The sequence below is a fragment of the Argopecten irradians genome, chromosome 5 (genome assembly GCF_041381155.1).
Source record: "Argopecten irradians isolate NY chromosome 5, Ai_NY, whole genome shotgun sequence".
Lineage (NCBI taxonomy): Eukaryota > Metazoa > Mollusca > Bivalvia > Pectinida > Pectinidae > Argopecten > Argopecten irradians.
In genome coordinates, this window is record NC_091138.1 from 23028016 (window position 1) to 23055067 (window position 27052).

The following is a 27052-nucleotide window of genomic DNA, read 5'->3' on the forward strand; positions in this document are numbered from 1 at the left end:
GTTTGCAGATGACTGTAAACTCTCTGAGACCAATATAAACCCAACTGAGTCTCCCAAACTCCAGACTGACATTGATAACATTGTTAAATAGACAGCTGATTTGAAGATGACCCTTAACACCAAAAAATGCAAGCACTTAACATCGGCAGTTTGGGTCAAAACACCAAATACTCTTTCCATCTGGCGAACAAATAAACAATGTTAGTAATAATAGTAAGAGAGAAAAAAACTAGAAGTAGTATTTGATGACAAAATCTTTAGCGACCATGTAATCTGTTAACAAAGGTAACATAATCTTAGAATTGATATTTAGAACATTTGTTTATATAGATATCGCTCTGTTTCAATGTAGGGCAACAAAACGAGTTCACTCTACTACAAACCTCACATATTTTATAACTTGATAAAATAATCTTCTTACTATGTCATCAACCAGAACTAGAGGTAATAGCGTGAAACTCTTCACTAAAGGATTATTGAGCCGACGAGTGGTTGACTTGTGTAAAACCCTACCTAACTCGGTAGTTGAAGCCTCAACCATCCACTGGCAAAAGGTACCCGGTTCGTTTTATCCCAGTTTTAATACGGCACCACCGGACAACCAGTTACAAGAATTTATGCACCTCAATGAGTGGTAATCAGCTAACTAAAGGTGTTTAAGAAGAGGTAACACGTAAATACCAAGAAGATGTTTTGAAAAACGATGTTGAATTGTAATTAGAAGAACCTTAGGATTCAAAGTTTGTAAAAGGATACACAAAAATATAAATCATAAATGTATAATGACTTCAAATGTAAGGGGTACATTGCAACATGTGTGCCCCCTCCTACTCCAACAAGGTTAGAGATATAACAAACGGCTGACCAATCGACCCTTAGTTATGGGAGTACCCCCTCCCAAATTTGTCAATTATTCAAACAATCCTTTAGTGAAATAGTGCCATTTCAAATATTCACTGCATCTCAGAAACAATTTATATGATAGCTGTTGTCGCTTAGGTAAACATCCTTAAATGTGAGATGTTAGAAATTTGTCAATATTGGTAATTTTTATTCGGCCAAATTCCAAATTCGCCCAGTTTGTGTATATTTAGGATAGTTACCATGGCAATTAGAGCTGTAAAATCAAAAAGATTTCAGACTTTGTTAAAATGAATGACCTTGACCTTCATTCAATAATTAAATGTCACGGGTATCGGCATCTTCTGGTCAATATAACTTATAAGAGACTTTAGCATGTTGCATGCTGGGATGAATGTATATCAAGTTTGTTTATATGAAATATCTTTACATTCATTGGGGTCAAATTGGCCAAGATATTCAAATATTTTTACGCAATACTTAGAAACCCTGTAACCTGGTTTTGGGCTTATAGCATGATAGGATGGATGGATGGATACAACATAACAGTATCGGAAGTCAAATTAAAAACCTGCTGAAAGCATTGCCTTGCAAAAACGTTGCTTCCTTTGGAACAAGACAACTTTTTTAATAGTATGTAAATGTATTTTGGGGAACCTATTTGATGCGCTATCTTAATCAACCAAATAGTGCACACTTGTGCAATTGTTGTCATTTTTATGTTTTTCATGAATGTGATGAACGTTTCCTAGTTTCCCAAGTATGTGTAGTACAAAAACAAACGCTAAAACTTCGCTCCTAGCTCAGATACCCCTGATATATTTACTTTGTAAATTGTAACAGCACCAGAGCTAGACAGAATTATACTTTAAATCAGAAATACTTAAACACAATTGTTTGGTAGAAACATTTGTTGTCTTCATGGTTAATATGGAACCGTGAATACAAAAAAATATCTTATTCGTCAGACCATCGTCATACCACGAATATTTCTATCCGTAAAATGGTTTCAAACCACAAACTATTAATGGTATTCGCGGATGTCTATATTACAAAGAAGTCAAAGAAATTATGGAACACGTGGTCACAAAAAAAGCCTATCTTGAGGTTTAATGTATAGTCTGGTCTAGATTTAAAAAAAAAAGAATTGCGCTACTAGTAAGTTATTTAACCATGTCTCAAGGAGATGCTGAACAACATTTTATTTTCAAATTAATTATAGATTTGAAAACAGGCTATGATATGTTTGGCCCAAATTGTGTTTAAATATTTCTAAATCACTTCGGGGAAGCCACGAAATCAAAAGGTATCGTACACGGCAATTTGCAGGTGCTCTTCAGATAAGAAAATGATGGTGTGGTGAACGTTTCACTGCACCAACTTTTTTTTGAGATTTGGTGACCGCAAATAACAAGCGATTTGGCCGTCAGATATGGTTCAGTCTACAGGCCATTTCATGTGGAACTCGATCTGTAGCATTAAAAAGAATACTAACTAAAATGAGTTAATACTATGGAGTGCACTTTTAGGATATGGAGTTGACCAACTTCGCTAGCCAAGGGTATTTAGTCTACTAGCAGGAAGAGAATTGGCCTAAATACCCTTGGCTAGCGAAGTTGAGAGTGGACATAATTCATGCATTTGTTTAAGATTTTCGAACAATCTATGGACGCCCCTGCCAATCAACCACAAAATAATCATCGATATTCGATGGATTTGTGTAACTATAAAAATGTATTCTGCATTAGAAAGACACTTTCTATGTGGGAAAGGCGATATATCTCACTCTCAAAACCATCCTCGAAACTCCAGGGGTTTCAATCACTTACGATATCTACGTCAAACGACTAAATTACCTGTTCTGTTGCCTCCAGTTTTATGAGATAGTCCAGGAGTGTAGAGATCGTAAGTGATCGAAACCCCTGGAGTATCGAGGATGCTCTCAATCGTGTTTGACGTTATCAGAATACGCAAACCTATCGATTTCAAGTAAGATAACTGGTCTCGATTCGCCATTTCACAAAGAAACACTTTCGAAACATCGATAAAAATAATATATTAAAAAAAAAAAAAAAAAACAACAACAAAAAAACACGTATTATTGGCGAATGGAAATTGCTTTTCAGCTGGTCATGTCAAACCATGCATGAAAGTGACCAGCTGATTTAAATTCGTCTAAAATTGTCGGAATCAAATACATGTAGGTTTAAGTTGTAACATCAAAGTTATCGTAGTTTGGTTGGTCCTGGATTGGTATTTTCCTGGCGGTGGTGTTTCGTGCTTTTGTCTCTAAGTAAACGGACTTCCCGGATCGATTGAAAGACTGATTGTTAAAAAACTCATCTTGTTGATAATCCAAATTTTTTATTTCTAAATCTAAAGATTAATTTGTTATTAATTTGCATCGATGCCAAGGTTGTAAATACGGATAATTTCATAATCTTTAGTGAGATATCCTTTTTTTCAGTTGTAGGATGACACGATAGAACTTTTATTTTCAGTGTTTCAAAAGGATGGACTTCAAAACATTGGTCGATTATCTATCGGGGTCCCTGATTGTGTGGTGACAGAACATCAATATTGCTCTTTTTCCACATTGAACATGTCTGAAACCAATTTGGCTTGCTGTATGATCTTGGCTTTCTCACATCATGCATATTGATACAATGCAAACAAAAATACATAATTCCAATACATGTATAAAGAGACCGTCCACATCAATGGAAGTACAGAATTTAATTACAATGTACTCTCTCTATATACCGTATTCGACCCAATAAGCGCACAGGGCGCTTAAAAATTGATAAAAATGAAAATATGCTAATAAGTCGAAATTATTGCAAATCTATACCGTTTTATGAAATTTTGGTCCTTATTTATGCATGGGCAATTGAAATTGAGGCTTCAAAAAGGGGGAGGGGCGCTTATAGGGACATGGGCGCTTATTGGGTCGAATACGGCATATATGTAATTGCATGTATTGGTATGTGTATGTATATTTTCATTGTTAATTTGAATAAAGATATTTTTGCGCACGTCGTAAACCTGTGTTTAAACTAAGTACTCGATATCCACAATTTCGAGTCCAATCCGTGCCCAAAAGATCATAAATTGACAGGGCCCACTTCATGCTAATGCGACATACTTTTACATCGATAACTAATTAATGTGTTGACCAAAATGAGCTATACTTTGGCAGAGGTAAGTAGAGAAGTCATTTCGTGATATTCGTGGTGCTAATTTTGTGGCATGCACTAATAAGCATCAAAAGCATGTAACATTAATGCATATGGAAAAAGGAGACAGAACTTCCCTATTAGATATCGGGAGATATCTCTGCAGATTTACCAGAAAAAAACTCAGAAAATAGAATAAAAGACATTTGAACAGACGAGAAATGTTGATGCAGACTTCATGCATGTGTTTGTTTGTTTGTTTGTTTGATTAATTAACGTCCTATTAACAGCTATGGTCATGTAAGGACGGCCTCCCATGTTGAATTATTTTCTAATAGCGTTACTACATACAGGAACAGTAAAGTTAAACTTATTCAAAAACTTACTTATTAATGTGCTTAGGCCAAAAAACGTCTGTTTAGTGTTATCCGACCGACCCTTATTTTTTACCCCCGACCCTAATTTTCTTCCCACTTTTCTAAGAAAAAAATAAAAGTCGGGATTTCGTTCTCAGACTCCTGTTCGGCCATTATTTTAGAGTGAAAGACACTAAAAACTTCCGACCTACCGACCCTGTTTTTCTTTCTTATTTTGCCAATGTAACTCTAAACAGACATTTTTGCCTTATTGACTGAATAATTAACATGCAAAAATAATTGAACTCAGTTACAGTTTTACATCTAAACAAAAAGAATCTCCCATGTTAACAATTTAATAAACATACAAACGAAAATGATACGTAAACTTGTGCACACTTTATTTACATTTATTTTTTCTGTCGTGTATCTAGACTCCCATGGATCTGTAGTTAAGGTTTCTGCTTTTGTCTTCTATAGCTCTCTCATCATTGCTTTCCATTTAAACATCGGCGAATCTTGCTACGGCTTGACAAGTTATGTGTGTATGGATTTATTATTATTACATATGTTCATCTTGTTTATATATTTATAAAGAGAGGAAATTTAATAAAAGTAGAGGGAAAAAAAGAGAAAATTTCCTCACCGCGAACAATCCTACTTTTACAGTAACTGCGTATCTAGCTACATGTAGATCTACGTTAGGCTGGTATACAGCTAGTTAACACGTTTTGGAGTTACTTATGTGTTCTTTTCCCACTACTGAGTAGTACTTAACTCATGTAGACCTATATGTAGCCCTATCAAATGTTATGATCGGGTTAATTTGGTATGCTTATTTTTAGAAGTTAAACATCCATCTAAGAACAACGTATCAACAAATGAATATGCTGAAAGGATCTGGAATTTAGTCTATTTTTATATGTAAATTACATATTTCACAAGGTCAAATTTCTTTGGAATGATCGTCCTCTGCAAAGCATGAAAGTGACTTATTACTGCCCCGGAGACGGGAGTCGGGTGTACTACCTGCACTGGGACAGGAAGGTGCCCGAAATGGGGTCAAATGTGACGTCACATAGCCTCGTTTTCAGTGTAAACATGAAAGCCAACATGGCGGAGGTTGAGGGAACTTCGGTAAGTTCATCCGAGTGTTTTTGTTATTATACTTTTCTGTCCTTGGAAAGATAAAACATGCAAATGGATTTGGAATCTGGAGTGTATTTAGAATACACGTGATATGAAGGTTTTCGCGAGATATTAACAATGCATGACTCATGCTATATGAACCATATTTATCCTCTTCGAAAAGTGAAATTTTTGACACAATATCAGGAGAATATGATGGATTAGACACAAATAACTCGTTTGGACTGCTAATTTACTTTAGTTATAACGTTCTGTATTATGGTCACATACACACGTGATAGTAAAAGATTTAGATAGCTAAATAAGTACGGTCACAAACAAGATGCTCACAAGTCATATGTGAACTGATTCACCTGTGCTGTTGTGTATTGCATCTGTTGGGACGACATCGATGGAATACACCTATAGCACCGGTACCGGACAGCATGCCAGTGACCCTTGATATTTTTTTTGCAAATAAAGAGAGCACATATTTTATTTGTTGTACAAACACAAGTACAATGACGACGACTGTCTCTGATGGATCTTGTCATATATTTTGCTTGAAAAATCAGTCGTTTTTTAAATAATGACATTTATCAAACAAAATGACCAGAGGGCATAGGGCTGGGCCCTGATCTTCAGTTTAAGCCTTGGTGGTAGAAGGAACTTCCGTAATTCTGATTTTATAATTTTATAATACCTTATCAGTGACCGACATGCTTCTGTCGCAGAACACATAAAAAAATATTACAGTGTTGCACACTTACCCCTTGGAACATCACATTAGACATGGCCACATTTACTGGTTCTCTTAAAAATATCAGTTTGCATACCAGTGAAAAATTAAAAGAAGTGCTTGCATGTACAAAGGTCATTAAGTGAAACTGTTTGTGGTTGTATTTGAATAACCGATCATGATGGACTGTCCAATCAAAATATTCCGGGTACAACTCCAGATTAAACATCTTATAGTGAAATTTTGAAAATGGAATAAAATCCAAATAGTCTTCATTGTATATTATTATAACAGGGGTCGACATTAAATATTTGATACACTTTTATATTATTATAACAGGGGTCGACATTGACTATTTGATACACTTGTCTGACACTTCATCGTATATTATTATAACAGGGGTTGACATTGACTATTTGATACACTTGTCTGACACTTCATCGTATATTATTATAACAGGGGTCGACATTGACTATTTGATACACTTGTCTGACACTTCATCGTATATTATTATAACAGGGGTCGACATTAACTATTTGATACACTTGTCTGACACACTAGTTTTAAGTACAATTGCATTAGTATTTTATGACTTCTGAGTACTGACCTGAGTGAAATAAAGTTTAAGTTAACCATGTCATTTTGTGACTTTAATTTTGTCAACATGTATTATTTCAATTATATATTGCTGGTACTAGTTTCAAGACCGAGATATTCTGCCTCAGTCACTATATATATATATTGTTTGATCTGGTTTCCTTGTAAGGAAATCCCTCAAATTCACCATTCTAAGAGTCCTGAACCTTTCTTGTTTTTCTCTCGTACTCTTTTTTCTCTCCTCTTTAGATTTAGTTATTCCATCTTGTTCAGTCTTTTGTTGTTAATTTTCGGAGATGCATAACTATAGGCCTAATGCTTACTCAACTCACACAATATTTCAAAGAGCAGATGGAATATTTTTGAGACTCCTTCAGTACTTTACGTATCATCTTCATGGAATTCTGAAACCATTCACTATTTTCACGAACATCATCAGTTGTTTCCATTTTTTATTCACCCTTTTTTTCCACCGTGAGTATTGAATGAATATTGATTGAAGAAAAACGGAACATTTTTAATTACAACACAGAGACAAATTGTTATTTGTCCCATCGGACAAGTGTTTTACTGTTTTCACTTGCCTGTCAGGAATTTATTCTGGCACAGGGCAAGCGGACAAGCATTAGACCCCATAGACAGACTACCACATGCAAAACAGAGGAGAAAATGTAGCGGTCAGACCGAGATTTGAACCTGGAACCTCCGAACACTAGCCGAATGCTCTAGCTACTAATGATCTACCTGGTCACAGATGATCGACTTATATATAATTAGTTCAATCCCTCTACACATATAACAAATTCTTTAATCATTCGATTGGTCAAGATTTCCACCTTAACCTATATATGTCGAAACAAACTAAATGAGGAGGATTTATGTAATTAATTATTCCTGTTCCCAGGGGAAACTGAGTGTCATTACACTGGTGTCCTCTTGGAACGTACATGATTATGCTCAGTAGTGGGGTTGAAACACCAAAAATGGCTGACCATTTCTGGCTGTTGATCAGTATTCACTAAGAACAAATCTCGCCATTGTATGTGTATTTCATTATTCGAGTATTTGTATGTTTTGTTACATTATATTATTTTTAGCATTTTTTTTGTGGAAATTAAACCTATTTCATTAAAAAAAATAGAAAATACATTTTAGACATGTACTTCATATGTTGAACCATTGTACTATATATCTGTAGCAATTGCAAGCTTATATTATAACATGTGTACTATAAATACTGTCATTGACAAATGTTTCAGCAGCTTTTTACACATGTAACAAGGCAGCTGAAGGTAATGTTAACATTGACATTGTTCAAATTGCATTCAATATTTCTTATAACCAATTACAAGAAGCAGTATGTTGTTTTGTTCCCTATATTTTCATACATAATAATTCTGCATTGTGCATATATTACATCACTACTGTACATATACAATATGATATCTACAAAAATACATTGAATTTTAATGATATTTCGTTTAATTACTACTCATGATCACTAGTCAAGTCTGAAATAAGACAAATAAATGCTTATAAGCACATTAATGAATTAATTGATCTTGAGTTTAAAAAAGAAGAAGAAGAAGAAAAAATGAAATGAAATATACATGTTGTTAATTAGATAGCAACTTGTTTTGATTTGTAATTATTATATGTTCATCAGAGATTAAACATGTCACTATTTATTCTGTTGTATATTCCTGTGTATGTGGTTGTTTTTTTTAACATCTATGTATGGTTATTGTATATGTAGAGGTGTCCAAACTATTTCGCAACATGACTTCGTTAATTAAAGCAGGAGACACAATTGCAATCAGACAGTATCATATTAACATCTGGATATATATATACTATATAGCAATGATAGCATATTATTACATTGTCAGTGCATGTGATGAAGAGACATAAAAGTTAAAAATGTTATTTATTCATGAATCTATTGTAACAAAACCACAACTATATATCATATATCCTAAATGCAACTTTGCAGACCTGAGACGCACCCAGAAAGATGTCTGGTATCCTGGGCAAAATGGTAATTTACTTTAGTGACTGCTCATGGTTTACATTTGAAAGATAAAAATATAAAAGGTGATAATATAATAACAATGCTTGCAATTAAGTAATGATGCAGATATACAAAATATATTTCTGATGTTTGTATATGATTTTAATTTCAGATTTCATCTGCTGCAACATTGATACTGTTACCTTGATTACTGTAATGGAGATAGATAATACCTGAAGTTTCTGGTCATATATATATGTGCTGATTTGGAGTTTCCAAATATGACTTGAGCTATTCATGAGAATTGTGTGTTCTCAAGTACTTTTGTCATTGGTACACAAATGTATAACAACGTTCATCGAAAGCAAGTGTTTTCCTCCCAGGCGAGTGAAAATGTAGGAGGAGGAGGACGCAATAAGACAACTGTGGGAGACCGCCTTTTTATCAGTTCACTACAGAAGTATTCACATGTCAGGACAGAAAAGGTTGGTAATGCTTGATTTATGGTGTTTTAGAGTTGTCACAATTCTGTAAAAGTCTACTAGTCTCCCACAATATATATTGAGATACAGAACAGCTGTGTCATAACATAGCATTCATTCTGACCTTGACATTAATTTCATCACCACTTTTTTTGGTGGCTTTTTTGTTTGAAAAAGATTCTAGATCAGATTTGTTATGCCATGGATTGCATAGCACTGCATCTAGGATTTCACAAAGTGTACAGTGCATCTAGGATTTCACAAAGTGTACAGTGCATCTAGGATTTCACAAAGTGTACAGTGCATTTAGGAATTCACAAAATGTATCTTTCAGACATCGCGAAATATGCTGGTCCGACGGACATGTCCGGCAAAATTTGACACAGACCGGCTATCTTAAAATGTAGTCCGGACCAACAGTCCGGCAATTATTGAGTACCAGAAGTAGGTAGAAATGGTGTCTTAAGTATTTTGCAGGTGCGGAAGCTGGCAATCATGTAAAAGGTAATCATGAAAACAGCTGTCTGGATACTATTAGCAGGAAGTTATGTTTACTTCAAAAATTCACATTAATGTTCGGTCCAGCAAAATCTTGTTCAGTCCGGCTTACTCACAGTCCTTGCCGGTCCAAATGTCCGGGCATTTTTTTTCAACCTTTGCGATGTCTGATCTTTTTGTACATAAAAAGTTATTCCTGCTCTTCTTTTTAAACTTTGGTTGATGACTGACCAAGGGTGATGATATCTTTATAGTGGAGCTCAGCAATATATTCATGGGGTTGTTGTGCAATTTGTAGGCATCTTGTTATAAGGTGTATTGTGATGTGAAATCTCAGAATGATTAAGGTGAAATCAAATGAAGTTTATTGTGATTCTTCATGGATAAATATAATTGCTGAACCAATGAATTATTAGAATATAATTATTTATAATTTTGACAATTCAAATGGCTATAATATGTATGGTTTTAATAATTATATATCCTTATGTAAAAAAGTAAGTAAGTTAGTATCAAGTATAAGATTATATTTTTTATTATCTTATAAACTTTAATTCATTTAATATATACCAGCCTAATAAGGTCATATGTAAATGGCAAAATCATTGATAGTTATCTTTGATTGAACTGTTTGTGACAGAAATGAATAAAGATTGAAAGAGCTCAATAAAATACCTGTCACCATATATTGTATACAACTATTTCTTTGTCTGCAGTAATTTATATTAGCATCAGTATATGATCACTGCTGAAAATGAAAACAAAGTTTGGAGGCTGACTGCCAAGTTCTGGTGTGTGATTCACAGAATTTAGGCTTACAGCCAGTCAGCTACTATCAAAAGTGATGGGTAGGTTTTGTTCTTGTTTGTTAAATACTTCACTTGGTGATATTGTTGATTTTTTTTAATTCCAACCAACTGTATACAGCTATCCTCTCGAAAAACAATAGAATGTTTTTGGAACAGCTATTATAACACCTATATTATCTTGACTGCACTAAGGATAATGACATTAAATAATTTGTATCATTGTTTCCTGATGAAAATGACTGCTTATGTATAGTTGGTGTTCAACTTAATTTTTAGAGAATTTAGTTGTGATTGGTTCTGTCAAAGACATTTAGAATTTATATTAGATCATCATAAAGCAATAAATACATAAAATCATATAATTTATATCTACTCTAAATTATTCAGAAGGATGGATGATAATGTGAATTTATTGAGCTGTATATAAATGAAGTTGGAAGGATATGTTGTAGACAATATGTATCTGATCCTGAGTACATTCACTCACAAAGTCAATGCATGCTGCTCAAGAACATTGTCTACCTAGCTAGTTTTCCCCAAAATATATAGAGATTTTTTCTGCTGATTATTCTGTTACATGCAATCAATCTATCAGAGGATCTGTAACCATTTACCCTATGTTGTAAAGTGAGTTAGACAGGCTCCTTAGTGTAAAGTTTACATTTATATATAGACTCTGATTCATCTAGTATAATTGGAAATGTATTATTTTTGGAAGCTCTGTTGTAATTGGTACCAAAATGGAAACATTTGAAAGAAACAGACAGCCACTAAGATATGTGTCAATTACGAAATGGACGGAATTTGTATGTTTGTGTGTGTGTTTATTTTTCTTTACTCTGCCGGTTAAACTTCTAGCCAATCTTTTTTGTCTGCTGATTATAGTTGGCAACCAAACTTGTTTTTTGACCACGAATGCGTAGGCCTTTACATATATCTGATTGTGAATGAGCTAGTGATGAGAGGTAAAAAGTAGTAGTTTCTGGGGTTCAGTCAAACATACAATAATGAGAAGAGATAGCTGAATAGATGGATCAGGTAAGAATTTGTACTTGATCTATGAGAATACATTAGAATGTTATACTTTATCTATTTTGAAATTCTAGAGATTTTCCATTATAAGCTGGTTAAGCTGAAGTGCTTTACATGTGTGTACAGTTGTGATGGTTTGTGAGTGTCTGAGAGTTGTGGTGGTTTGTAATTATTAGTGTGTGAGAGTTGTGGTGGTTTGTGAGTGTGTGATATGAGAGTTGTGGTGGTTTGTGAAATTGTGAGAGTTGTGGTGGTTTGTGAGTGTCTGAGAGTTGTGGTGGTTTGTAATATTGTGAGAGTTGTGGTGGTTTGTGAGTGTCTGAGAGTTGTGGTGGTTTATGAGTATCTGAGAGTTGTGGTAGTTTGTGAAGTTGTGAGAGTAGTGGTGGTTTGTGAGTGTGTGATGAGAGTTGTGGTGGTTTATGAGGTTGTAAAAGTTGTGGTGGTTTGTGAGTGTCTGATCTGAGTTGTGGTGGTTTATAATTATGAGTGTTTGAGAGTTGTGGTAGTTTTGTGTCTGTCTGAGAGTTGTGGTGGTTTGTGATTATCTGAGAGTTGTGGTAGTTTGTTATGTGAGGTTGTGAGAGTTGTGGTGGTTTATGAGTGTCTGAGAGTTGTGGTGGTTTATGATTATCTGAGAGTTGTTGTAGTTTGTGAGGTTGTGAGAGTTGTGGTGGTTTATGAGTATCTGAGAGTTGTGGTAGTTTGTGAAATTGTGAGAGTTGTGGTGGTTTGTGAGTGTCTGAGAGTTGTGGTGGTTTATAATTATGAGTGTTTGAGAGAGTTGTGGTGGTTTATGAGTATCTGAGAGTTTATGGTTAGTTTGTGAGTTGTGGGAGTTTGTGTGGTGGTTTGTGAGTGTGCATGTGTGAGAGTTGTGATAGTTTGTGTGTGCCTGAGAGTTTTGGTGGTTTGTGAGGTTGTGAGAGTTGTGGTGGTTTGTGAGGTTGTAAAAGTTGTGGTGGTTTGTGAGTGTCTGAGAGAGTTGTGGTGGTTTATAATTATGAGTGTTTGGTGGGGAGTTGTGGTAGTTTGTGTGTGTCTGAGAGTTGTGGTGGTTTTATGAGTATCTGAGAGTTATGGTAGTTTGTGAGGTTGTGGGAGTTGTGGTGGTTTGTGAGTTGTGCATGTGTGAGAGTTGTGATAGTAGTTTGTGTGTTGCCTGAGAGTTGTGGTGGTTTGTGAGAGTTGTGATTAGAGTTGTGGTGGTGGTTTGTGAGGTTGTGAAAGAGTTTGTGGGTGGTTTGTGAGTGTGGTTTGTGAGTTGTGAGAGTTGTGGTGGTTTATAAATAATTATGAGTGTTTGAGAGTTGTGGTAGTTTGTGTGTGTCTGAGAGTTGTGGTGGTTTATGAGTATCTGAGAGTTGTGGTAGTTTGTGAGGTTGTGAGAGTTGTGGTGGTTTGTGAGTGTGTGATGAGAGTTGTGGTGGTTTATGAGGTTGTAAAAGTTGTGGTGTTTGTGAATGTCTGAGAGTTGTGGTGGTTGTGAGGTTGTGGGAGTTTTGGTGGTTTGTGAGGTTGTGAGAGTTGTGGTGGTTTGTGAGGTTGTAAAAGTTGTGGTGGTTTGTGAGTGTCTGAGAGTTGTGGTGGTTTATAATTATGAGTGTTTGGGAGTTGTGGTAGTTTGTGTGTGTCTGAGAGTTGTGGTGGTTTATGAGTATCTGAGAGTTGTGGTAGTTTGTGAGGTTATGAGAGTTGTGGTGGTTTGTGAGTGTGTGATGAGAGTTGTGGTGGTTTATGAGTTGTGAGTGGTTTGTGAGTGTCTGAGAGTGTGTGGTGTGTTTGAGAGTTGTGGTGTGTGAGAGGTTGTGAGAGTTTGTGTTTGTATCTGAGTGTTGTGAGAGTTGTGGTGAGTTTGGTGAGTGTGTGATGAGAGTTGTGGTGGTTTATGAGGTTGTAAAAGTTGTGGTGGTTTGTGAGTGTCTGAGAGTTGTGGTGGTTTATAATTATGAGTGTTTGAGAGTTGTGGTAGTTTGTGTGTGTCTGAGAGTTGTGGTGGTTTGTGAGGTTGTGGGAGTTGTGGTGGTTTGTGAGTGTGTGAGAGTTGTGATAGTTTGTGTGTGCCTGAGAGTTTTGGTGGTTTGTGAGTGTGTGAGAGTTGTGATAGTTTGTGTGTGCCTGAGAGTTTTGGTGGTTTGTGAGTGTGTGAGAGTTGTGATAGTTTGTGTGTGCCTGAGAGTTTTGGTGGTTTGTGAGTGTGTGAGATGTGAGAATTAGTGGTAGTTTGTGAGTGTCTGAGAGTTGTGATAGTTTGTGTGTGCCTGAGAGTTTTAGTGGTTTGTGAGTGTGTGAGATGTGAGAATTAGTGGTGGTTTGTGTGTGTCTGAGAGTTTTGGTGGTTTGTGAGTGTCTGAGAGTTGTGATAGTTTGTGTGTGCCTGAGAGTTTTGGTGGTTTGTGGAGAATTAGTGGTGGTTTGTGTGTTTCTGAGAGTTGGGATAGTTTGTGTGTGCCTGAGAGTTTTGGTGGTTTGTGAGTGTGTGAGATGTGAGAATTAGTGGTGGTTTGTGTGTGTCTGAGAGTTGTGATAGGTTTTGTGTGCCTGAGAGTTTTGGTGGTTTGTGAGTGTGTGAGATGTGAGAATTAGTGGTGGTTTGTGTGTGTCTGAGAGTTTTTGTGGGTTGTACGCATGAGTCTGTGAGACTTGTGATTGTTTGTGAGTGTGTGAGAGTTGTAATAGTTTGTGAGTGTGGGAGTTGTGGTGGTTTGTGAGTGTGTGGGAGTTGTGGTGGTTTGTGAGTGTATGATGATTTATGAGTGTCTGAGAGTTTGTAAGCTTGATAAATGTGGTGATTTCTGGGCCTGTAGTGTTTTGTGAGGGCCTGATAGCTGTAGTATTTTGTGGGGGCCAGATAGCTGTAGTGTTTTGTGAGAGCCTCATAGCTGTAGTGTTTTGTGAGGGCCTAATATCTGTAGTGTTTTGTGAGGGCCTGGTAGCTGTAGTATTTTGTGAGGGCCTGATAGCTGTAGTGTTTTGTGAGGGCCTGATAGCTGTAGTGTTTTGTGAGGGCCTGATATCTGTAGTGTTTTGTGAGGGCCTGGTATCTGTAGTGTTTTGTGAGGGCCTGATAGCTGTAGTATTTTGTGAGGGCCTGATAGCTGTAGTGTTTTGTGAGGGCCTGGTAGCTGTAGTGTTTTGTGAGGGCCTGATAGCTGTAGTGTTTTGTGAGGGCCTGATAGCTGTAGTGTTTTGTGAGGGCCTGATAGCTGTAGTGTTTTGTGAGGGCCTGATAGCTGTAGTGTTTTGTGAGGGCCTGATAGCTGTAGTGTTTTGTGAGGGCCTGGTATCTGTAGTGTTTTGTGAGGGCCTGGTATCTGTAGTGTTTTGTGAGGGCCTGGTATCTGTAGTGTTTTGTGAGGGCCTGATAGCTGTAGTGTTTTGTGAGGGCCTGGTAGCTGTAGTGTTTTGTGGGTGCCTGATAGATGTAGTATTTTGTGAGGGCCTGGTAGCTGTAGTGTTTTATAAGGGCCTAATATATTAATAGATATAGTGTTTTGTGAGGGCCTGATAGATATAGTATTTTGTGAGGGCCTGATAGCTGTAGTGTTTTGTGAGGGCCTGATAGCTGTAGTGTTTTGTGAGGGCCTGATATAGATATAGTATTTTGTGGGGGCCTGATAGCTGTAGTGTTTTGTGAGGGCCTGATAGATGTAGTATTTTGTGAGGGCCTGGTAGCTGTAGTGTTTTATAAGGGCCTAATATATTAATAGATATAGTGTTTTGTGAGGACCTGATAGATATAGTGTTTTGTAAGGGCCTGATAGCTGTAGTATTTTGTGAGGGCCTGATAGCTGTAGTATTTTGTGAGGGCCTGATAGCTGTAGTATTTTGTGAGGGCCTGATAGCTGTAGTGTTTTGTGAGGGCCTGATATAGATATAGTATTTTGTGGGGGCCTGATAGCTGTAGTGTTAGGCCTGATAGCTGTAGTGTTTTGTGAGCGCCTGAAAGTTGTGATGGCTTATGTAGTTATGTAGATATGAGACAAACGTGATATAGGCCTGAGAGATGTGGTATAGTAGTTTATGAGATTTTGAGGGCTAGATGATAGATGGATTGTTGATTAATGTCTTTTGAGTCCTGGCCATGGTGAATTAACAAATCAAGCTTTGATTGTGTGTGAGATTAATAATCTACATTATTTTCATTTCACAATGATACTAGGAAATAAAACACTGGGTTCAAAATTGTTGAAAGCACCCAGGGATGTTTGATATAAATGGAAGAAAATCCAATATTTCTTCAGAGAATTGGAAGTTATAACAAGATTATTTTTATGGGTCAGAGAAGCAGCATCAGAAATAATGTCAGGGTAACACATGTACATGATCCTTGTTATTAACTGTATGTTACAAACTACTTTAAATGATAAATATGGGGCAAAGAAATGACAATCTTGTTTGTTCCACACTGTTAGGATTATTTTTTATCTTGTTTTTCTCTTTCCTCTTCGACATTTCCACACGCACACCTGTTCCAAGCTGACAAGTTTGTACAGCAGGTGGTACATATATACTGTATATACTGCAACTTTCAACTACAGCATCCACTTGTGTAGATGAATAGAAGGAATGCCTGATCTTAATATTTTAACCTAAAAAGCAATTTTGACTATTTTCACCTTTTGATATGCGGCATTGATAATTGTTCTGCAAACCATTGCAGAATAATAATAATTCTTACTACTGGCCATGGAAACAAATTAAGGGGAGGTAAATCCTACATCCTTGCAGATACATGGAGTTTCTATTATTTGTAATAAGGCCTTTTTAGAACATAATTGACACTATTTCCTGTGAAATATTAAAAAAAAAAACTCTTCGTTATTAGACATTGTACAACTAACAGTGCTTGTACCCTGTAGCTTAAATTTCCTTTAAAAATCTGAATCCATTCCCTGTGTTCATGTAATGAAAAAAGGTTAATTTATTTTAAAAGAAAAAAGGATTATTTGTACAAATGTGTACATCAAATATTTACCAATAATTGAATGTCAGCTAATCAGGAAACTGATTGATACACAGATCCACAAACCATATATACACAGTGGTCAAAATGTTCAAGGGTCAGATTTCTGTGTCAAAATAAATGTTGCTGTGTCAGGGATATGAGGAATGGTAGACCTATTGATTATCATACTGTAAATGGTTTTACAGGTTTTATGAACACAAGTTTTACCTTATCGTTGGGAAAAAAGAAAGTTTACATGCATCTTGATGAACAGCAAAGTTTGTACTGTAGATGAACAGACACAATATAAAGATTTAAATTGTGATAAATGTGTGATTAAAATAAAGAGTATACATACGTAATGAGCTTAAAAATTTGTATTTATGTGCTGAACAAGTTTGTACCGTTGCTGATTTTTAGCTCACCTGGCCCGAAGTGCCGGTGAGCTTATGTCATGGCGCGGCGTCCGTCGTCCGTCAGTCGTCCGTCGTCCGTCCGTCAACATTTCCTTTAAATCGCTACTAGTCATAGAGTGCTGCATGGATTGGATTGTAACCAAATTTGGCCACAAACATCCTTAGGGGAAGGGGAACAGGACTTGTATAAATTTTGGCTCTGACCCCCCAGGGGCAGGAGGGGCGGGGCCCAATAGGGGAAATAGAGGTAAATCCTATAAATCGCTACTTGTCCTAGAGTTCTGCATGGATTGTAACCAAATTTGGCCAGAAATATCCTTAGAGGGGAAGGGGAACAGAACTTGTATAAATTTTGGCTCTGACCCCCCCACTAGGCATTACAAACCAGGTGAGCGATACAGGCCCTCTGGGCCTCTTGTTTAATTTTGTAACTCTGCTGATCAGGAAGTTTGTATATGAGTGTAGTTAATCTTTGTGATTCACACACATCATGAATATTTAAATGCTTGAACATTATACGAATAATGAATTTTTGTAGGTTAATAAGAGATATTGCTAAAGTTGAGAGGATGATATATATATATATATATATATTTCTCTAGGTCAAAAGACAAGGAAAATATCCCTTTCAAAGCTTTTGTAGAATTCGTCATATCAATCTTCAAAAAGTTATGATAACTGTTTTGTTATATGATACTTATGCCTATAATACAATAATTGTCAGCCATTGGAAACAATTTGAAGTGATGACAGTATAATGACTAAATAAACAAATTATTATTACAGAAAATTTTCACTGACATATCATCGATTTGTTTGGTAACTAGTTAATACTTGTATTTGTTGCAGGATCTCGATGTCATCTTTTCCTATCTACATGGTATGGAGGCTTTGTCCTCTCTACGGGAACCTGCCCTCCGTGCCCTGTGTCGTACCGTCCGTTACGAGTGTCACGATGCAAACGACATCCTCTACTGGTAAATATAACACTGGAGTGATGGGGTTCAAAGCTTGTTCAGTTGAACAACATTGACATTCAGTCAAATTTGTGGATAGAATCCTCTGATAACTAAAAATTTCTAAAGAATCAAAAGGCCCATAGACTTGATATTGTCTGTACAGGATATAGCATGTTAGTGACACAGGCCCAATGTGACTTTTTAATGGAATAGTAATAAATGTAATTAATACAATTTACAATATATTCTTTGTATTTGAAAAATAGCTGCTGTTAACTAACAGATGTTTAGTTCATTGGTTAGAGCTAATAAAATCTTTTTCTGTCAAATAACATTTTATGGATATTGAAAACAAAACTTCTTTTGATATTACGGCCCCTGTCGGATGCAGTAACTGAATATGTTGTTAGGAATATAAAGATGACGGTTGATATTTCAGATGCTTTAGCCTGGTCTCAAAAGGAAAATATTGTGGACTTGTAATTGAGTTTGCTTTTGTAATTTAGCCTGCTGACTACAAACAGTCTGAACTGAAACAGATGCAGATCATTTAATCACACTATGTTTTGTACATTTCATTACACAATCTAGTCGTGTATGACTGTGTTGTTGACGTGGATGTTTAGAGCTTGCATGAATATGATGGGGAAAAAGGAGTTGATTTTATATTTAGTCCTGCTATATCAGAAATAAGAGCGATTGTGTCTGAGAAAAGATGATGGAATTAAGACATTTGATGACAGACCATTCTGTTAAGAATGAAACAAAAAATACTTGCTCTGTTCATGTTTGTTGGGGCTTGCTAGCAAATAGATCTTTTGTATCTATTTTGACAGATTTTTTGTGAATAAATATTTCTTAATGACATATTGTGAAATACCAACATAAATAATGGAAAAAAATCTTCTTTTTTATTTTTTAGCCGAGAAGAATTAAGTACATGTTGGTACATTCTGCTGTCCGGGTCTGTGTTCATTGAAGGTTCTATGTTCCTACCTAGAAGCAGGTAAGAAATATGCATCTGTATTTCATCATAACAATTCACATAAATCCCTTTATGTTATTTTGATCCTTCCTCACAGAAACAAAATGTATGGATATTGTTTAGGATGAAGCTTCATTTGTCCTGAAATTTCCTCACATGTCATGCGTTTATGATGAATTGGTGAAAAAAATCTATATCTGTATCAGGCGAGTCCGGGAGTGATAACCTCGCTTTATTGTCAGACGTTGGAACTTGTGTGAGGTCATCAATATTCCATAGTGACCAACTGACACGTGGACACTTCCCCGATAGATTGGTATCTGTTACACTGCCTGCACTATCGAATTCTACTGAATCTATATTATATTATACAGTCGGAATTCTCCAATACTTAATTAGACTATCTTAATGGTTCAAGAGAAACCTTCTAATAATGATGTCACACCAAATGCTGTTGTTCTATTATTGTTAGGCTGCTACAATACATTTGTATTTCTCACACAGCTAGGTTTATTTATTTTATAGGTGTAAAAGAAAAATATACCCAGACTAATTTATAGTTTTAGCTTTAGAACTGTCCAATTGGAAATGTTTATAGTGGTATTTTAAGTTGTAACCAGGAACACATCAACAGCATCATAGGAAAATTATTTATTTACTCTAATGGGGAACAGACATACAGCAGTCATTGATAGTTGTTTTTCATCATCAGTTGTAAACAGCTGTCATTGAAAATGCTGTAACTGCTTTATAACCATGTACCGGGATACAGCAGCCTGTGAAAGCTATTTGTCAGTTATAACAAGGAACAGCGATACAGTTTGACTACATGAGCCTGGATGCAATGGCAGATATCTGAAATATTTACTACTCAACTCCCCAGATTCAGCCTCCACACCAATCCAACAATGGAAATTGTCTTGTTCTCCAAACAAGTATTCTCAGAAGATACGCAAATAAGGTTGAAAAAAACCTTTATAATCAAAAGTTTCTTTTTATTTTAGCCTTAATGTAGACAAAAGTCTCAGCATCTGGTACGATATGTTCTTTGTGTGTTCCTAGACAGATTTAAGCATTGTTAACTACATTGGAAACCCGAGTAATGTAAATTTGAGTGAAGTTGCGTGTAAGGTAGATGTAATACAATTGTCTGTAGAAGTCCTTGTTAGTATTGATCAGTGATGTTCTGGCCTCCGATTGCTCAGTTCTACTCTACATATAGAAGCCAGAAGGTGAACTGGTATACTTCTCACTTTTTTTGTGTCATCTTTAAAATCTTCAATATTTCAAAATCTAAAATTTTAGCAAGATTTCTGTTGTGTATTATCATTTTGGGTCTTTTCTTTGTGATATTAATGAGTACCAGGATTTTTTTTAAGTGAACTATTGTTTTTATCAAGAGACAGCTGGTAATTTATACAGTAAAACACATCTATAAGTAACACACTTACAGCAAATTTATGGTTATAACGTAGTAATTTTCATTCACCATCAAGGTTCATATAAGATGACTGTAATGTGTGTATAGCGAACTATGCTTATAGGGAAGTGATTTCATTATTCCATTGAGGTTCCTTATACACATGTGTTTCACTGTGTAATCTTGTGTTTTAACAATGTATGGTATGTTTGCATGTCTATAATTTTGTATGTTTGGGAGTATGCATGTAGATCAATCATAAAACGTATATCCTTCCCTCATAGTGCACATTTAATTTTCCAAAAATAATATTGAAAAAACAAATCTGCAGTAAAAGGAAACAGATATGTATGTGGCCGATATATAGACCAGGTACTCCAAAATGGAAACATCTTTTGCTCTATTTTAAATCAACACCTGTCATAGAAATCTGGTTCATGTAGCGCCAAAAAATAAACATGGAAATAATGATTGTACCAGACACCAAAAGGCCTGTTGAACTTTGAAGGAAATTTGCAGTGGTTAATTTTAGTAATTGACAGCTGTTTTGATAATGATCTCATTTGGCCTGTATCACACCAGTACAGCCTGTATCCCGAGTTACAGGCTGGCTAGGCACCAGCAGCACTTATCTCATGGCTATCCATATCATTATAGTTTTTGTGGAATCTACCAAGATTTTTGGAATACAGTAAATATTTCAACTTTTTTTTTTCATTTTACTTTTAACACGATTGACAGTTTCAAATAAAACCATTTCAATCCCATATTAATGTAGGTGTTGCCTCCTTCCTCTTGTGCAGCTTTTAAACATGAAGCTAGACGGTTTTAACAACTGGGCTGGGTTCCTGTAGACAGCCAGGAGCTATCTGTTGATCTATATAATGTAAGATGGGTAGTCAATATGTACACACTATCATAATCCATCAAGAATTTCACTAGACTTTGGTATGGCCTATACTGTATGTGATGTTGGACTTCAGTAGGATCTTCTTTTATGTCTGTGTCTTATCAACCAAGAACACAATGCTGCTACCTATAGAAACTATATATTGATGATTGATCCTTGTTGGTATGTTTATTATTAGAAAAAGTTTAGGATGTCCAATGGACTAGATCAGTATATATGTTTTAAATCTTATAAAATATTGAATGATAACTTTCTTATTAACAGCTATAAATGTAAAGAATAGTTTTCATTTTCAATGCAGTGTTATCTTTACTGAGACATATATGTAGCTGACCTTTGATTAAGGCCATGTCATCAGGCTTATGATGGGACATTTTGTGTAACTTGTGCTGGCAATCCAATGATTTACATTATTTTACATAGCTAATTCCAGATGTGCTTTTGATTTAAGGCTGATTCTAAAGGTTTTGATAATTTTCAAAACTTGCTTCAGTTGAATTTATAGATTAGCCTACCTAAGTTTTTGGAAAACATTTAGAAATAGATCATGGCTGTAAGTTACGGGCTTGTATTGGTCATAGAGAGCAAGAGTATGTTGCTATAAGGGCAAGTTAGTAACATTTCACTGGTATCTGATAGCTTTTCGAAAAACAAGTTACATGTGACCTGCAAGGCGTTGCACCTTATATTTTATACATGCACTCCATTGGTATCTTGCAGCTGGCATACATGTAGCCTGCAGTCTCTGTATGTCACCCGTAGCTTACTTACAGGACGACAAAACTGGAAATCTCTTCCCAAGTCCTGGAGCATACAGGTCAAAAACCCAACTTTTTTCCCTGCTACTAAATTTCACGATTTTCATTTCAAAACAAGGTTAGAATAATAACGTTTTCTGATTTAAAAAATGGATAGGAATTCCTTTATAAATGATGTGGATATTAGTTTCAGGAGATAAAAAATTTATTGCAGCTTCAAATGAAAACTTTTCATTTATTTGCAGGATTTTCCCATTTCAAAAATCATCTGTATCGGGTCTTTACTGTATATCTTATGTGGTAGTAGATCTAGACCTCTAGGTGAATTACAGTAGCTTTTTTGGATTTCAGCAACATAGCTGAGCCCAAAACCTTTTAAAAACTGATAATTTTTACTTATTTATCTATGCAAAATGGCAAAAATGTTTCACAATGCTAAATGTTTGGTGTCTGACAATAGCAGTGAAGTGTTGCTTTAGTGATCTATCAATGAATGACATTTGTTCAATTATATAAGAATGTTAATGACACAAAAATGGTATTTGCTCATTAAAATTTGTAGATTGTACATTTTACAAGTTTATCTACATCCCAGTAGAGGGCCTATACTGTGTGCTAACAGTTAGACTGGAAGAGAGTAACCTGCAGTTTTCTGGACCTTTCTGATATCTACTATAGATATAGCTGGACAGTCCTACTGTCTACGGCCTACATGACTCCACCTATAGCTAGCTATAGGCTACAACTCTATCAGTTTATATGGGATGTGCACAGTTAAATGAACTGGTAATACTGACCAGTCAAGTCATGTCACCATGGAAATATTAATGTCCTGGGGCAGCTGTGGTCAAGCAGCAGTAAAGCCGATGACCAGTATGAAAAGGTTTTACCAGCTGTAAACATTGATGTGAAAACATATACCAAGGGAGAAGACATTTTTGACTTGCCAGTTTATAAAAAGTGCTGGAGGCCATTATCACAGGTTTTCTGTGTAAACAGAATGGTGTCTGGCAGGCCAGGAATTTCCCTATAGCACACACATGCACATGCATTAGTAGAGGATTAGACCACAGCCCAGGATTGCTCCACCTCGGACAGGAATGGAATCTCCCAGCGCAGTGCGATCCCTGACCTGAACCTGGTGTCATACAAGCTGCAGAAAAAAAATGTGTTTCCTTTACAGAGGCCAAGTGATGGGATATATATACTGCCTCAGACGTTAACATCTCGTTTTCAATAACAATACACTGTAGAGGATATATGTGTGTGTGTGAATTACAGGCCTTGGATTCGCCTGACTGGATAAGGTTTATTATATAGATCCTGTTTACTGAGGTGAGTATATCTTGTATGTGGTGGACTTTAGAGATTATCTTGTCTGTAGATGTTTATGGGTGGTTATACAATGGAATGGAGTTGTCTTACAGTCTCCTTGTCTTTGTCTCTATGTGTGAAGTATGTGTGTGTGGCTTCCTTATAACTAATGGCACCAGCATCTTGTCTTGTCAGTGTGTATGTGTGTAAAAACTCTACTGTCACAACATACAAACTGTTTACTGATCTGATGTAAATAAACAGTTAGTATACAGAAGTGTGGTAGATATGAATGAAGGATTATACTGGCACTATAAGTTGTATGTTTGAAGTGAAGGGAGGACTGAGGTGCCAAGTACAGCACACACAGAGCTTGTGTAATGATGATGTTTATCACCAACCATTACATCCTTCTGTCAGATCATCTTAATCAGATTAATGGTATATGGCTCCAAGATGATAGCACAATGGACACTGCCCTTTATAATTAAATTTTCCGATGTAACCTTACTTTGGAAATGGCCGTTTTCATGAGCAGCTCTTTCTGCCATCTATTAAGGCAGGTGCTCTGTGTTCAGTTGTCATCCTTATAGATCAATATCCTCCACTGCTATGTGTGATTTCGATAATCAATTAACCTCATGATCTCTTACCAGAAGGAGTTAAGGCAAAAGGAAGGGATTATACACTGACTAATACAAACACGTAGTACTAGTGCACAAAAAATTGGTTGGGGTGTGTCCCACAGTTTGTCAACCCCCTAGATATGAACTTTATATTGAAAGAGTAGTTGTTACATACCTGGGGTAGTCATTTGTGTAATTCTGGAGTGGGTACATACATCTGTAGTAATGGAATTCTGGATTGTTGTATCTGTAGTAATGTAACTTTGGAGGGGAACATCTGTAGTAATGTAATTCTGAAGGAGTATATATGTATAATAATATATTTCTGGAGTGGTACATCTGTAGTAATGTAATTCTGAAGGAGTATATATGTATAATAATATATTTCTGGAGGGGATCAACATTTGTAGCAATGTAATTCTGAAGGGGTATATCTGTATAGTAATGTAATTCTGGAATGGTACATCTGTAGTAATGTAATTCTGAAGGGGTACACTTGTAGTAATGTAATTCTGGAGTGGGTACATACATCTGTAGTAATGGAATTCTGGATTGCTGTACCTATAGTAATGTAATTCTGGAGTGGGTACATACATCTGTAGCAATGTAATTCTGAAGGGGTATATCTGTATAGTAATGTAATTCTGGAGTGGTACATCTGTAGTAATGTTATTCTGGAGTCACTTGTAGTAATGTAATTCTGGAGTGGTACACTTGTAGTAATGTAATTCTGAAGGGGTATATCTGTAGTAATGTAATTCTGGATTGGTGTATATCTGTAGTAATGTAATTCTGGAGTGGTACATCGGCAGTAATGTAATTCTGGAGTGGTATATCTGTAGTAATGTATTTCTAGAGGGGTATATCTGCAGTAATGGAATTCTGGATTGGTGTATCTGTTGTAATGTTATTCTGGAGTGGTACATCTGTAGTAATGTAATTCTGAAGGGATACATCTATGGTTATGTATTTCTAGAGGGGTACATCTGTAGTAATGTATTTCTTGAGGGGTACATCTGTAGTAATGTATTTTTAGAGGGGTACCTCTAATGTAACATATATAAACACTGGAATAGTGAAGGGAAGTGGAGTTAGGTATTTTGTGTACCTGCCAGGTGTATGAGGTATGCTGTATGTATAAGAGTCACACTAGGTCATGTGTAATATATAGCCAGCAGGGGTATAGGTAGCAATTTCACGGTCATAAATATTCATGAGTTGTAAGGATGAAATGTGTGTAAGAATTGTGATAGGCTTATAAAGAAGATATGACATGATCATGATAATGGTCACCTGCTTTATCTGTGGTTGGTCTTACCTTAATTAAATTGACTTACTTGTCAAGAACAAATGGAGTTAGAGGAATAGAGAATTCAGTATCCTGATAGACAGTGTCTGGACTCATTTCCTTTCAAATTTAGTGGAGTGGAAATTAAGGTCACTGTTACTTTATGTATCCAAGCACTATGTAAATTTTATCTTTAGGTACTGCCTTAAGGTTACAGTTTTGTCAAATCATAATGCTTCTGACATTAAGTAAACATGATCGCATCATCTAGGAAACCTGAATAAGCATGAATAGGCCTGAAATAAGTTAAACACCGGACCACCATGTTATACTCCTATGAAATGTGGGTGGAGAAGTATTTCAAACTGACATTTATTGAAGCTAAAATTTTATTTATTGTTCCAAGTATAATCTTTGTTAAAATGATCAATAAAATCTTCCTTAAAATTGCATTAAGCTGTATTAAATATATATATATATTTTTTTTTGAAAAATCAGTTATGTAATAACATATGTATAAATAAAGCTATGACTAGAATTTTCTTTAATTTATTGAAATTTTAAGAAGAAGAAAAAGAAAGAAAAAACAACAGTATGACTTCAAACATTTCTGTAAATGATCAGTAATTTCGGCTGTTTCAAAACTTAAATCCTAGTTTCAAAATGGTTAAAAGCAAACATCTTTGGTTTGTCCCTTTCTGGTGTATGTAATATACAGCTTCTCAAATCTAGCATGCAGACATGCTGTGCCTGCTTTCTGAGTCACTTTTCCTTGAATAATTTTGTAGCCCCACACTTTTTATTTCCCTTGAACATCTGAAGTCAATCTTGGTGTATATCCAGTCTCCCCTCCCGGCTTGTAGACTCCACCAGATGCCGTCTGTTTTACCACATACCAGACTTAGGATAATTTCCTATGGATTAAAACATGTACGTTTGGTCGGTTCATTCTGAGTTTATGTACAAATCTTATAAATATTTTATTTGTTTTAGTGTAATAGAAAGCAGTGCTTCACTGAATACAATGCCAAAGGCCGGCAAGTATCAAATACTATTTTGAGTTAAAAAATTAGAAATGTGTCTTTTGTTAAAAAAAAAAAAGAGTTTTGATATTTTGATGTTATAGGAGAGCAGTCAGCAGATAGATCTTCAGGTTGATTTACAAAGTCGAGATGTATCTAGTTACTTTAAACCATCTTTATTTCGCGGCTATTATATTCAAGTTTTCCTTTTCAAAACAACTTCATGAAAATTAACATTCGTGGTTTTAAAATTTGAAAGGAGTTTTCTATCAATATAAATGATGAATATGTTAATTCCCAGAGAATTTACTTGGAATTTACTTGGATGCCAAATTCTGAAAGAAAATCGCACACAAAAGGAATTTGGTTTACAGTATTTTGCCTGTATCAATCCCCTTGCATGGACCATTGTAGGTGAAATTTTGGAAATTTTGTTTCATTTTCTAATGATGATGTCATTTATTCGGTGTATTTGTCAACAAATATTGGAACGGCAAATTTGTTTGCTATATGGAAAAAAGCAAAATCATTGGAAAGGTTGATCTTGTGATTATCCAATCTAAAGCACATAGAAACCTTTCTTTTTATATGGGTATGAGTTATTATTGTAAGGATTAAGAATTTTAGATAATACAGTTGTTTTTTAAATTCTTGAATGGTACAATAGATTTATATTGACACTATATCTTTTTCCTACATATGAACCATAAAACATTA

At 35.6% G+C, this 27052-nt stretch overlaps 1 protein-coding gene across 11 annotated transcripts in view; it reads left to right on the forward strand.

Annotated features, from left to right (window-relative positions):
* The first annotated feature begins 5444 nt into the window (after positions 1 to 5444).
* Positions 5445 to 27052, forward strand: part of LOC138323262 (rap guanine nucleotide exchange factor 6-like) — a 77562-nt gene continuing 55954 nt past the window's right edge. For 10 of the 11 annotated variants that reach the window (XM_069267705.1, XM_069267712.1, XM_069267708.1 and 7 more), the window contains exons 1-4: positions 5445 to 5530; positions 9041 to 9353; positions 17903 to 18030; positions 18935 to 19018. In XM_069267705.1, the coding sequence (XP_069123806.1) occupies positions 9210 to 9353; positions 17903 to 18030; positions 18935 to 19018 (356 nt within the window). In that variant the 5' untranslated portion in view covers positions 5445 to 5530; positions 9041 to 9209. Of the gene's footprint in view, positions 5531 to 9040; positions 9354 to 17902; positions 18031 to 18934; positions 19019 to 23257; positions 23421 to 27052 lie in introns of those variants that run through there. The other variant, XM_069267719.1, reaches the window with a different exon arrangement.